At 62.4% G+C, this 12,456-nt stretch overlaps 7 protein-coding genes across 7 annotated transcripts; 5 read left to right on the top strand and 2 right to left on the bottom strand.

Moving 5' to 3' along the window:
- Positions 1-105: 105 nt before the first annotated feature.
- Positions 106-532, top strand: LOC62_04G006005 (uncharacterized protein). Its single transcript, XM_062772568.1, has 3 exons — positions 106-205; positions 251-396; positions 434-532. The coding sequence occupies exons 1-3, from the start codon at positions 117-119 to the stop codon at positions 469-471; spliced, it is 273 nt and encodes a 90-aa protein (XP_062628552.1). The 5' UTR covers positions 106-116; the 3' UTR covers positions 472-532.
- Positions 533-554: 22 nt separating this feature from the next.
- utp15 (U3 small nucleolar RNA-associated protein 15) lies at positions 555-2,257 on the bottom strand. The gene is made up of 3 exons (XM_062772567.1): positions 1,851-2,257; positions 970-1,816; positions 555-929 (listed from the first exon to the last, which is right to left on the bottom strand). Exons 1-3 carry the CDS (start codon positions 2,216-2,218, stop codon positions 585-587), a joined length of 1,560 nt encoding a protein of 519 aa, XP_062628551.1. The 5' UTR covers positions 2,219-2,257; the 3' UTR covers positions 555-584.
- Positions 2,258-2,864: 607 nt separating this feature from the next.
- On the bottom strand, positions 2,865-5,048 carry LOC62_04G006002 (uncharacterized protein). The gene is made up of 5 exons (XM_062772565.1): positions 4,645-5,048; positions 4,524-4,606; positions 4,194-4,316; positions 2,981-4,153; positions 2,865-2,928 (listed from the first exon to the last, which is right to left on the bottom strand). The coding sequence occupies exons 1-4, from the start codon at positions 5,000-5,002 to the stop codon at positions 3,842-3,844; spliced, it is 876 nt and encodes a 291-aa protein (XP_062628549.1). The 5' UTR covers positions 5,003-5,048; the 3' UTR covers positions 2,865-2,928; positions 2,981-3,841.
- kduD (2-dehydro-3-deoxy-D-gluconate 5-dehydrogenase) lies at positions 2,879-3,758 on the top strand (the record flags this gene model as incomplete). Its single annotated transcript, XM_062772566.1, has 2 exons — positions 2,879-2,928; positions 2,981-3,758. 2 exons carry the CDS (start codon positions 2,879-2,881, stop codon positions 3,756-3,758), a joined length of 828 nt encoding a protein of 275 aa, XP_062628550.1.
- A 246-nt stretch (positions 5,049-5,294) lies between the features above and the next one.
- Positions 5,295-6,161, top strand: pptA (4'-phosphopantetheinyl transferase pptA; the record flags this gene model as incomplete). Its single annotated transcript, XM_062772564.1, has 3 exons — positions 5,295-5,348; positions 5,395-5,754; positions 5,805-6,161. 3 exons carry the CDS (start codon positions 5,295-5,297, stop codon positions 6,159-6,161), a joined length of 771 nt encoding a protein of 256 aa, XP_062628548.1.
- Positions 6,162-7,885: 1,724 nt separating this feature from the next.
- FRE3 (Ferric reductase transmembrane component 3) lies at positions 7,886-9,784 on the top strand (the record flags this gene model as incomplete). Its single annotated transcript, XM_062772563.1, has 1 exon — positions 7,886-9,784. One exon carries the CDS (start codon positions 7,886-7,888, stop codon positions 9,782-9,784), a length of 1,899 nt encoding a protein of 632 aa, XP_062628547.1.
- A 724-nt stretch (positions 9,785-10,508) lies between these two features.
- Positions 10,509-12,354, top strand: CTSD_1 (Cathepsin D; the record flags this gene model as incomplete). The annotated part of the gene is made up of 2 exons (XM_062772562.1): positions 10,509-10,729; positions 10,764-12,354. 2 exons carry the CDS (start codon positions 10,509-10,511, stop codon positions 12,352-12,354), a joined length of 1,812 nt encoding a protein of 603 aa, XP_062628546.1.
- Between the last annotated feature and the right edge of the window lie 102 nt (positions 12,355-12,456).

Genomic DNA, 12,456 nt, shown 5'->3' with positions numbered 1-12,456 from the left:
TGGTCACTGCGAAATGTTGAATCGAGTTGTTGCCGCCGTCGGTGCCTCCCTCCACCGAAATCGAAATCTTGAGCGACGCCGGCGCTGTCCAGTCGCTCTCATCCACACTCTTCGCCATGTCGCAACCCACACAAGCCACGCGGAGCGACGACGAGCCAGTACCCAAGGCGGCGCAGCCGGAACGCGCGGAGTGGAAGGACTGCATGTAAGCTGCTTTGTCTGTCTCCGAGGCCCAGCTCACACAGCTCAGCGAGTGCCGCCTCACTGGCGCAGCAGCGTTCACGGGCGTCGGCGCATACGCGCTCTACACTGCCGCGCAGGGAGGCGCCTTTGCACGCGTGCGTCCTCCTGGATCACCGGTCTTCGCTAGCAAGGTGCAAGCCGCGATCGGTGTTGGTGGGTGCCGTGCCCGTGCCGGCGGCGCTGACGACAGTGTTCCTCGGTCTCGGCGTCGGACGTCTCTTCGTCTAACCTGCGCGCGCCATCATTTTCCCCAGCATTGTATCTGTACGCATGTACTCTCCTCTCAGCATCTTGCTTCTGCACCGCACCACTCAATGCACTACTAATACATCCATCCCTATCTAGCTCAACCGGCTCATGGCAGCCTGCGCCAGTGTCATATCCAGCGCGCCGCGCAGCTTGACCAGCTCACGCTGGAACCCGAGCTCGCGCTCCACGCTCGTGTGCATCTTGGCGAGAAGCTCGTCCACCAGCGGCGAATGGCCCAGCTGCGCCGCGTAAATGTCCACCAGCACGCCGACAACGTCCGCCGCCGACTCGCCGAACCGCGGGTCGGTCACATGCCGGGCCAGGAAGGCGAGCACAGGCTCCAGTGTGACGTCGTCGCGGCCTGTCAGGGCGACGCGCAGGGCATCCCGCTGCACCAGCTCGTGAATGAGCGCAAAGGTCGTTGTTGGGCGGACCGTCTGGGTGTGTCAGCTCCGCGCACATCTGCCAGATACACACCTTTTTCAACGCCGCGTCCAGTGCCGCACTATACTTGAACGCCTTGAGATACCTGTCAAACTCGCGCAGCTTCTCCCTCCTGCGCGTCTCGATGCGGATCTCGTCTGCGGGTCCAACGACAGGAGGCAGGGCCGCGCCCTTGGCCTTGACGTGACCACGGCCAAACACGGCCTCCATGTCGGCAAAGTACTCGTACGCGCCGCCCGCGATCGCGGCCTGCTTCTTCTCCTCGGCAGCTGCCTCTGACGCCTTGGGGTCTCGTCGTCGCACGGACAAGGTACCGTCCGTCATGCCTGCTGCAATGTGCGTGTCGTCAGGCGACACGGCGAGGGCGAGAATCGGGGCGGGATACCGCATAGTGTGGACCACCTTCCACGACTCGACGTCGTACGCCTTGACCATCATGTCGAGGCCACCGGTGAGGACACGCCCGTACGTCCCGTCAAACGCGATCGACGTGATCGTCTTCTGGTGGTTGGAGAGCGCCCGCACGCACTTGCCCATCGCCAGGTCCCAAACACGCAGGATGGGTCCGCCGACCGACAGCGCAACGCCGCCCGAAGGGAACGCCGCGACGTCCTCGACTGGCGCGCCGCCATGCCTCATCGTCATGGTGTTGCTCGCATGTGGCGGCGCACGCACGTCCCATAGCCGTACTGTCGAGTCGTAAGACGAGGAAAGAATCGTATGAGGTTCTGTGAACACCGCAGCGCGCACGTAATCCGTGTGCCCTTCCAATGTTGCGAGGCAAGACTGCGTCGAGACATCCCACAGCTTGACCGTCTTGTCGTCCGAGCCGGAGAGCACCTGGCCCGAGTGTGGCGAGAAGTGCGCGACGTGAACCGGTCTGGGGTCAGAAACACCTTTACCTGCCGACTCACTGGTTGTGCTCCTTGAACGTCCTCAGCACGGCACGCGACGCGACGTCAAACACCTGGACGAGGCCGTCGTCGCCGCCCGCGACCATGAGCTTGCCGTCCTTCCTAAACTCTCCGCTCCTCGCAACGTCCTTGAACCGCGTCACCGTCTTGACCACCTTGCCCGTCTTGGGCGCGTACACGAGCACGCGCGTCGACGTGGTGACGGCATACCGGTGTGGCTTGGCTGGGCTGAAGTGGATGTGGGTCACGGGGGCGACCTGCTTGATGAACAGCGGGTGCCGGAACGAGTGAAAGTGCCGCGAGTGGGGGTTGATTGACGAGGTCGCTCGTGGCGCCTGCGGGAGCTCCGCGGTGCGCTGAAAGTCCATCACGACGCTGTTGAGAGATGTGAGTCTGGACGAGTGAGATGGTGGTCTGGTTCTCCTTGTTCCGAGAGGTTGAAACTTCCTCACCTCCACTTGAGACTTCTGAAATCTGGGCGGGTGAAATTTACACGACATTTGCCACGTGGCCAGGTTAGGCTTATCAACCGAGAATGTTATCGTTGTTACAGTGACCGTGTTTCTGCCTATGCATGTGGATAAGTGGTGTACATGACAACGCGGGGTGCATTAACGAGGCAGGTCAGAGGGGTAGCAAGTTGTGAACCATCATGGTAGTGATGAAGGAGGCCCGTTGAGCCGAGTGCAGGCGCTCATCACACGAAGCCGCCTCACAGACTGACTGTTGACATTGAGGAGTCAGTCATGCACTCGACGTCTACAGAGATCTACATTCCGTCATGCCCCCTCCCTATGTACCTCGTGTGCAGCGAGCTCGCCGACGCGTTTTAGCCCGGACGCGCCGGACGACCGCGGGGACGCGGTTACAGAGAACTGTGCCATGTGTTTTCAACGGCCGTGACTTGCCGTCCGGGGCTGTCGGTCCGGACATCCGGACCGGTCAGGCGGAGGGACTCGTGCTAGCACTTATATTTGCCCCAGCTGACCACCTTTGCATACGTTTTCCCACTCCCACCTCATCACACAATGCCTTCCTACATCGAGGAGCTCTTCGGCCTCCACGGCCAGACCGCTCTGTAAGTGACCAGCACTGCGTGCCATTACCAAAAGCCCTGCTAACACGCCCAGGGTCACTGGTGCTACCCGCGGTATCGGCCAGCGCCTCGCCCTCGCCCTCTCCAAGGCGGGTGCCGACCTCATCCTCGTGCAGCGCAACAACACCAACGTCGAGACCAAGACGCTCATCGAGAAGGAGGGCGGACCCGACGGCAAGGGCGGCAAGGCCGACATTGTCGTTGCCGACCTCGCCGATGCCAAGTCGGTCAGTCAGCTCATCCCCTCGGTCGTTGCCTCGGGCCGCGTCCTCGACATTGTCGTCAACTGCGGTGGCATCCAGCGTCGTCACCCCGTCGAGGTGTTCCCCGACGATGACTGGAACGAGGTTCTCCAGGTCAACCTGAACGCCGTGTTCGCCATCTCGCGCGACGCCGGCAAGCACATGCTCGAGACTCGCGGCGGTGTCGCCGGTGCCCCGGGCAAGGAGTACAAGCGCAACGGCAAGATTATCAACATCTCGTCGCTGGTCGCGTTCCAGGGTGGCCTCAACGTCGTCGCCTACGCCGCTGCCAAGCACGGTGTCCAGGGCATCGTCAAGGCCTTCTCCAACGGCTGGGCCGCTAAGGGCGTCAACGTCAACGCCATCGCCCCCGGATACATTGCGACCGACATGAACGAGGCGCTGATCGCCGACCCCGTCCGCTCGCGCCAGATCCTCGAGCGTATCCCCGCCGGACGATGGGGCGCGCCCGCCGACTTTGAGGGAGCCATCGTCTTCCTCGCGTCCCAGGCTTCCAACTATGTTGATGGAGAGTGTATCGTCGTTGACGGTGGATGGATGGGCCGATGAGCGCGTCGTTGTGTATTCATAGTGTTGTGCATGCAGTGTTGCTAAACAGGAGTGACATGGCGCTGAAGGAATGGGTGGATTGATCAAAGCTCGTGGTCCAAGCTCGGACGGGGACGTACTTGACGCGGTGTTGGACTTGCTGACGAGGGCTGGTGCTTGCGCTTGTCTGGGGTCTGCGGTGCCTGCATGACTTGCCGCGCGAAACACAGACGTTTGCCCAGTGCCCGCTGGTAGTGCAGTTTTGCAAGTTCTGGTGAAGGCGCGTTGTTTGGCCAGGTGAGTTTCACGCCATGGAATTTGCGGATAGCCTCGAACAGGGACTTATTGCGATCGTTCATCGTTGGCAACATAAAGATGTGAAACGTGAACGACGTACTGCCGGTCTTGGGGTCCACCTGGACTATCAGCATGTGTACACAGGGCGCAGTCACGGACTTCTGGCACAAACGCAGCCTCATGGCTGTCATACATGCGGTGGAGCGGTATCCACAGCATTATGCCAGCCGCCGCAGACTGTGGGCCGACTGGGTCCAGTCCTTGGAGCGCGACCTCAAAGCCCTGTGCGTGAGCAATCGAACCACACAGCTGAGCTCACCAGCTTGTCTCCTTTCGGGATCAAGTGGGCGGCTTCTACGTGTTCCTTCATTCCGGAAACAATGCATGCGCCGTCACGCAGTAGAACCCTGGCACGGAAACTTGACTGGCTCCCTTGGCTTGCTTGCGACTGAATCTCAGCACAGTCAGGAGACACTCGCATCGGCTCACCGACACGTCCGAGCCTCCCCTCGACCGGCCCGAAGCTGTCGACCCGGTCGAATACGACGGTAAGACGGGGGCGGCAGAGTCCACTATCGAGATCAGCCCAGACGCCAACACAGGCACTTACGTGACCGTAAGACGGTGTACTGCCCTGCTGAAACCTCATCCTCCACGTTCATCAAGCGCCCATCGTCTCGGTTTCTCCAGAGGAGGGGAGAGTCGACCTCGTCACCAAGCACGACCTCAAGGCCATCTCCTAGCTTTTGCCAGGTACCCCAATGTCCCTCGACCGCGAACGCGAGCGGGATGGTCATGATGTGCTTGTCGTTCGTATTGAACACGCGGATTCGGCCCTCTGGCCACCTCCGGATCGCCTTGTCGACGTCGTCGTTCATCGTCTCGGAGAGAATCATGCCGCTTGATGGCAGACTTGATGGACCGCTGGATGGGTCGCTTGGAGAGGCGAGCGACAATGGCGAGGACATGACCGTTGGCGAGAGGGAGGTGTGGTGATGTGGGGTGATGGTAAGGTGGCAAACAAAGTGGGTGAGATGGATGCATCCGGCTGACTGGGTTGTTGACATGTCAGGGACGCTGACGACCTCCACCACCCGTCTCGTCTCTCAGACAGACAGGACAGCGCGTCACGACTCGACTTTCCACCCGTCGGCTGTGCTGACGTGTTGAACACTTCCGTTGTTCGTCAAGACATCGTAGCATGGTCTACATACACTCTCTCATCTCGTAGCGCACAGCAATATCCCCAACTGCCCGACGATGCGTGTCTTTGCACTCAAAGTCCCGCCAACGCTTCCCGAGGAGGCAAGTGACGTCCGGGCTCACATTCACCTCGCAAACAGCGCTGACCTTCCCCCAGACCTTTGACCGCCTTCTGCACCACCTCCCCGAGCGCGGCGCCGACCGAGTGCGCAAGTTTCGACACGAAGGCGACGCCATCCGCTCCATTGCAGGAAGGCTTCTGCCGACATGGTACCTCCGACACACTGGCCTTGTGCCCGCACCCACCAACCCCGAGTTCAAGCACGGCCCGCGTGGCAAGCCATATCTCTCCTCACCTGTGCTCGAGCCCCGGATAGACTTCAACACGAGCCACGAGGGCGAGTATGTCCTGCTTGCTGTTGTGAGCGGGGACGGCGCGGAGAGTGTCGACGTCGGTGTCGACGTGATGGACCTGCCGACTGACCCCGACGAGCTGGCGGAGTCGATTGACTATCAGGTGGGTGTCGTACACAGCAGTTATGGAGGATTACCCACTGATAATCCCAGCTGGTGACAAAGGAGAAGCTCCACCTGGCCGGGACTTCTGGGAAGATCAAGGCCAAGCTCCTCACGACGCTGTGGACAATAAAGGAGGGCTACACCAAGGCGACGGGCGACGGCATCAGCTTTGGCCTCGACCGCATCGCTGTGGACCTGGGAGATGGGTCTGTTGCTGGAGTCAAGGTTGACGGGAGAGATATCGGCGAGAACGGATATCGCTGGGCTGTTGGCAGCCTCGACGCCGGCGCGTACGGGTACGCCGTAATCTGGCGTGGAGACCCGGCACCGCAAGGCGTGCAGGTCGAGACGCTTCTGTGGGAGGAGTTTGTCCGTGCGTTCATCGGGTCGGCCGGTGGGTGGTGAGGGCGCGGAGAAAGCCCAGTTGTCGGCGGAGAACGTGGCGTGTTCGGCGGAGAATGCGCAGTGGTCATCGGAGGTCGGTCATGTCCAGGGGAGAGGAACCCCTACACAAACCACTTCGGAGGTCGGCCACCGCACCGAACATGGGTAGATACGTAGACGTGCCGCCGGCGGCGCCTGGGTACGCCCGAGAGCTACAAGATAATGCAAGAGACCGGCCGGCGGGTCACACAACCCGAGCAACCCGAGGTTAGCGAGTGCGCAGCGTCTTGGCTGGCGCGCAGTCCACAACAATGATAGGCTGCCAGGCCCAGGTGCTGTCTGCGCCGGCGATCGCATGCTCTGCGCTCCTAGACGACAGCTGCGGGACCCAAGTCCCTCTCGTGCTTCAGCACTGCCGAGCTGGACTCCGTGGCGCTGCCAAGCTGCACGTGTGGGTGACAAGATCTTTATGCCAAGAAGTGCGCGCGCGGTACCGAGCAAGAAGCGAACGCAAAGTAGATATATAGAGGAGCGCAGAGGATCTTCTCCTCTCTTTCAGTTGTTGAGTGCGCTCCACCTCAATGGACATTACAGTGTTGCCTCCAACCCGACCGGTACTGCGACCTGGACCACAGCCACCTGAGACCACTGTAGGTTCATGTACCCAACCTTGTTCCGCCGGCCGGCTTCTGACGTCCGCAGAACAGTTCGCACTGACGCTAAAGTTACTCATTGTCGCCTCTGGCACGCTAGTGCATGTGAAGCAGCGGAACGGGAAGACGGAGGTCGGTAGACCGAAGGAAGTCGCCCGGCTCTCTCACCCCGTCGACTTGTGATGACCAGCCTCTTCAATCAGCCACCCTCCCTCCCTGTCCTCCCCCTCACCGTCACCATCCTCGCCGAACAAGTCCGCGCCGCTCCAATTCGTCTGCCTCGCCTGCGCTTAAGCTCACGCCATCTCCCTCGCACGCACCCGACGTCGTCGCGGAGAGGTCCTAACTGGCTCCACAGTGCAAGTTTTGACGTCTGGCATTCCAGACTCTGCGGCAAGTTGAACCCCGCTGCAATTTTCGGCCGTGCCACATGGCTGCCAAGCCAAAGTCCGCCTGCAAGGTTATCAGATAAAACGGCCGAAATACCATTTGGGCCTCGTCTGCGCCATTTCGTTGGCTGAGCCACGGCGCTCCACCTTTGCTCTCCGCCCAGCAACGCTAACAGCCCGGCTGGCCAGTTCTCAGGCCCTTGCCAAACCCTGAACATGACAACTACCCCTCGCTCCCAGCGCCGACATCGGCGTCCATGCCTGGGCAATGCTAGCCGTGCGAGCAGCAGATCCCTCACGAGACCCTCCGAGCTAAGACTCCACATGCGTTGGCTTGGCACACACGCCATCGACGGCCGCGAGGGTCCGAACCTCGAGCCTAGCTGCTGCGCTCGCGAATGACAAGCGTCTGAATCGACATTGCCGTCGGGTCGCGGGCGCCAGTCACCAATCACAGGGGCGCATATGCACTGCGACGGCCATGACGAAGCGAGCCTCGGACCGTGGAGCGAGCGCTAGGCGGGGTTGCCGCTGGGCTTACATGACGGCCAGGTGGCCGCTCCGTGGCTCGCTGCTGACGAGAAAATTCCTTGGGAACGGGCAGAAGCCTGTTTGCCGGGCAGCGCCATGCCAGTATCAGATAAAAAGCTGCCCGAGGGGCCCTGCCGTTGCAGCAAGAAAGACCGCCCCCGCTGCTTCCAAAATGTCCAGCTCTGGCGCACCCGTGTCTGCCGCCGCATCGAGCGCCGTGTCCAAGGTCGCCTCGGCGACGGCCTCGGCCTCCAAGGCCGCCGTCAAGATCGACAAGGTCAAGCGCCTCGCCCACCGCACCACGGGCATGACGTACCAGTGGTACATTATCACCGGGTGTGTGTTTGGCCTGGGCGTGTGGTACGCTGCCAGCCTGGTGCGCAGCTCGTACCTCCGCCGCAAGGGTGCCGCTGCTCGTGCAGCTGGAACCAGCAAGGAGTCGGCCGCTGCTGCCTCTGGCGGCGCCTCGGCATCCAACGTCCCCCGTGCTCTCGGTGCCTGGTTCGACAACTACCGCAACATCGCCGTCCTGCCGCTCTTCATCTACAAGCGCTCGACCCTCAACGAGTGGTTCTTCACCATTGCCTACACGGCCATCGTGATCGCTCTCGGTCTCCGCGCTTCGGGCAACCAGGGCACCTGGGACATTGCCAACCCCATGGGCATGGTGGCTTTCGCCCAGATGCCCTTCATCGTCGGCCTTGCGTCCAAGAACAACGTCCTCTCCGCCCTCACCGGCATCTCGTACGAAAAGTTCAACTACCTCCACCGCGCGGCTGGCCGTGTCTGCGTCCTCACCACCGCTCTGCACACCTTTGCGTGGGTCAAGAAGGGCCTCGGCACGCACGGCCCCGGTAACGAGGTGTTCACCACCGGGGTCATCGCCGCCGTCGGCTTGCTCATGATGTTCCTCACCAGCTTCCAGCCCATCCGCCAGCTGCTGTACGAGTTCTTCCTTCTCTGCCACATCGCCTTTGGCCTCATGTTCATCATCGCGGCGTACTACCACTGGCCTCCTTTCTCGTACTGGGTCTGGCCTTGCTTCATCATCTGGGGCCTCGACCGTTTTGCCAGTCTCGCCCGGATGGTCGTTATCAACAAGGCGTGGCTGCTGCCTTTCGCTTCCCGCCGGGCCGAGCACTCGGCGTGCAAGGTCGAGCTTGTCGACCCCAACGTCGTCCGCATCACTGTCAACCGGCCCATTCTGCGCTGGATCCCCGGTCAGCACGCGTACGTCACCATGCCCCAGGTCGCCAGCCTCCGCTACGAGCAGCACCCGTTCACGCTGGCCACCATTCCCGACGAGTCGGGAGACGCCGTGTTCATTGTGCGCGCGCAGACGGGCTTCACTCGCCGCCTCGTCAATTCGCTCACCGCCGACGTGACCACCGACCTCAACGCCTACATCGAGGGCCCCTACGGCACCACGCACAGGATGAACCACTTTGACTCGGTCCTCCTCGTTGCCGGCGGCACCGGCATCACGTTTGCCCTGTCCCACCTCCTCGACATTATCAAGCATGGACGCGAGGGCAAGTCGGCTGTCGGACAGGTGCACCTCGTCTGGAACGTGCGCCAGGGTGCCAACGTCGCCTGGATCGCGCCATACGTCAACGCCGCTCTCGAGAAGGGATCGGGCAACACCCGTGTCGTGATCAGCGTCTACATTACCCGCTCGCATGCTAGCGACGAGCCCAACGCCGACTCGGTCGACGAGGCCGACACCGAGCCCAACGGCGTCGAGACGCCCGCGACTGGCTCCGACTCGTCGTCGGCCTCGGTGGACGAGAAGGACAAGGACCACTCGCACAAGTACCTCGAGGCCTCGGGCCTTTCAGCGCCCGCGGCTGCTGTCACCCGCTTCTACCACGGCCGCAGCCATGTCGAGCACATTGTGCGCTCCGACCTCGCCGCCTCGACCGCCGACGCCGCCGGCCTCGGTATCGCCGTCTGCGGCCCTACCTCATTGCTGCTCGACTCGCGTCGTGCAGTGTTCAAGGTCAACTCGGCCAGCGCGGTGCTCCAGGGCCAGAAGCCGCTGTCGCTCCACTGCCAGACCTTTGGTTGGTAGAGAGGGGAGACGAGACACGACGACGACGACACGAAAAGTAGACAAACAACGACAGCAGATAGATTCATAATGCATTGGGATTCGGACAAGGAGGGAGAGGGGGGCATGTAACCGCGATGAGGTCAGACGCGCCGTCCAACATGCATGGTGACGACAACTCTGGACACATGTCGCCTGGACAACAGGGCGCGTGAGTGCGTGCGTGAGCAGTCGCGTCGATGCCGCCGCCACACTGCAAGAGTGCGCAGCCCCAAACCCAGATCCACACGGTCTGGCTGGGTGCACCCCCGCCGCGCAGTAATACCCTCAGTTTCAAACACGCTCTCCTGGAAACCCAAACGCGTCTCCTCGGGCGTCACATTTCCGTCTGGACAACCACCCGCGGCAATAGACTTTTGGTTGTATCCCCCTTGTAATCCCTGCCCTGCCAGGCCAGGCCCAGACCGCGCCGCGCCGAACCCAACCGTGCGCACCCTCTAACACTAACCCAGTTGACCGCTGCCGGCGGCGAGCGGCGCGGCGCGGCGTGCACTTGCTGGGCGACGACGACGTGTGAAACGGCAGCGTCAGAGGCACTCATTCCGGCACGTTAATGCCTCGCCGCTCGCTAACACGCACCCCGGTTTTGTTTCAGCAAACAGTAGCAGTGACATCTGCGCGATGCGTCCCTATATAAGTATGCAGCGGTGCAGCTGAGACGAGACAGACCCGCAACACACCCAAAATGATGCTCACAAGTGCCGCCGTCCTGCTGGCTGTGCTGGCCACCGCCGGCGCGCGCGACGCTGTGCCCGTCCGCATCCCGATCAACACCGGTACGGAGCGATACCACCTCGACGGCGCGGTGCGCGAGGCGTGGGCCCGCAGCATGGGCGCGCACACGGCCAGGCGCTGGCTCAAGCGCCAGGCCGCGGCACCAGGCAATCTCACTGCTGTGGCCGAGCCGTGAGTGGCCCTTTAGGTCGCTGCTGACCCCCAGACTCGTCAACTGGTCTACGGACAAGCTGTACACTGCCCAAGTGGGCTTTGGCACCCCGCCGCAGTACTTCGACATGCACCTCGACACCGGCTCGGCCGACCTGTACGTCTACGGCTCGGAGTGCACGGCGTCGGCGTGCTCCAAGGGCGGGCGGTACGACGGGTCCAAGTCGTCGACATACACCCCGCTCGACCTCCCGCCCGCGAACATCACCTACGGGGTGGGCTTCACCCGCGGGCCTTGGGCGGCAGACAACATTGAGTTTGCGGGTATCCGCGCTGTCAACCACACGTTTGTGCGCGCGCTCGACACGGACGACACGTACTCGACCACCAACATCTCCGGCCTGATGGGCTTTGCGTGGCAGAACCTCAGCCACCAGAACGTGCTGCCGTTCTGGCAGGACGTCATCCAGCAGATGGCCGACCAGCGCTTCTCGTTCTACCTGCAGCGTAATGAGAAGTACTCGGACTACTCTGCCGCGGGCGGCGAGCTCGTCATTGGCGGCACCAACCCGCAGTACTACACCGGCGACTTCAACTACATCAAGTCGCGCACCGACTTCTGGTCGATCGGCCTCGACGGCCTCAAGGTCAACGGCGAGTTTGTCGCCACGTCGCCCAACAATGTCAACCTGGCCTACGCGGCGATCGACACCGGGACCTCGCTCATCAGCGGGCCCGCAGAGCAGGTCGCGGCCATCTACGCCAAGGTGCCCGGCGCCGAGCGCGCCACCGAGCCCGGGTACAAGGGTTACTGGAAGTTCCCGTGCAAATCCAACTTTACGTTCGCCTTCTCGTTCGGCGGCGTAGAGTACCCCATCCCGTTCCGCGACCTCGTCATGTACTCGAGCGGGGAGGAGTTTGACAGCGCGACCTGCCTCGGCTCGATCTTCTCGCTCGAGGGTCTCAGCGGCGTGAACAGCTGGATCGTCGGCGACGCGTTCCTCAAGAACGTGTACACCACGTTCAGGTACGAGCCGCCTGCTGTGGGCTTCGCGCAGCTCGCGCCGCCGTACGCGCTTTCGCTTGATGAGCGGCCGGCCCACAGCGGGCTGAACGGCACGCTCTCGCCCAACGCGACCGTCATCCCCGTGGCGGGCAACAACAGCGCCACGCTCACCGTCCCCGCCGACGCCCAGGGCGTGGTGTACACTGCGACCGCGTCCGGGCCAGGCAACCCCAACAACACGGCGACGCTCAGCACGTCGTACAGCGGAGTCGCGACGACCAAGGGGAACATTCAGGTGCTGAGCACGAGCGGGGTGGCCGTGCGGACGACGCAGGCGATCGGGGCGGCGCAGTCGACTGCCAATGCCGCGGTGCAGTCTAGCAGTGCGACAGCCGCTGTGGTTCCTACCAAGGCGCAGAATGTCGTGCTGGCTAACAACCAGGCATCGCTCCCGACTACTGTGTCGCCTGAGAGCGCCTCTAGCTCCGCGCCGGCCAACAGCAGCACAGGCGTCGTGCTTGCTAGCCCCTCGGCCCCCGCCGGCACCGCGGCCCCAGTGCCCGCCACCAGCCCCAGCGGCGCCAAGCCCCCTCCCAAGTGCCGTCCGAAGAGCAAGCGCGCGGTACGCAAGAGCTTCTAGGGACCTGCATAGAGCGCAAGACAGGTCCTTGTATAGACAGTACGACGTATACCCCCATACCATACACTCTAGATGTAGAGATACCTGAAACGACAAAATGGC

This window comes from Vanrija pseudolonga, chromosome 4 (assembly GCF_020906515.1).
Source record: "Vanrija pseudolonga chromosome 4, complete sequence".
NCBI classification, from domain to species: domain Eukaryota; kingdom Fungi; phylum Basidiomycota; class Tremellomycetes; order Trichosporonales; family Trichosporonaceae; genus Vanrija; species Vanrija pseudolonga.
This window is presented reverse-complemented; position numbering and strand designations above follow the sequence as displayed.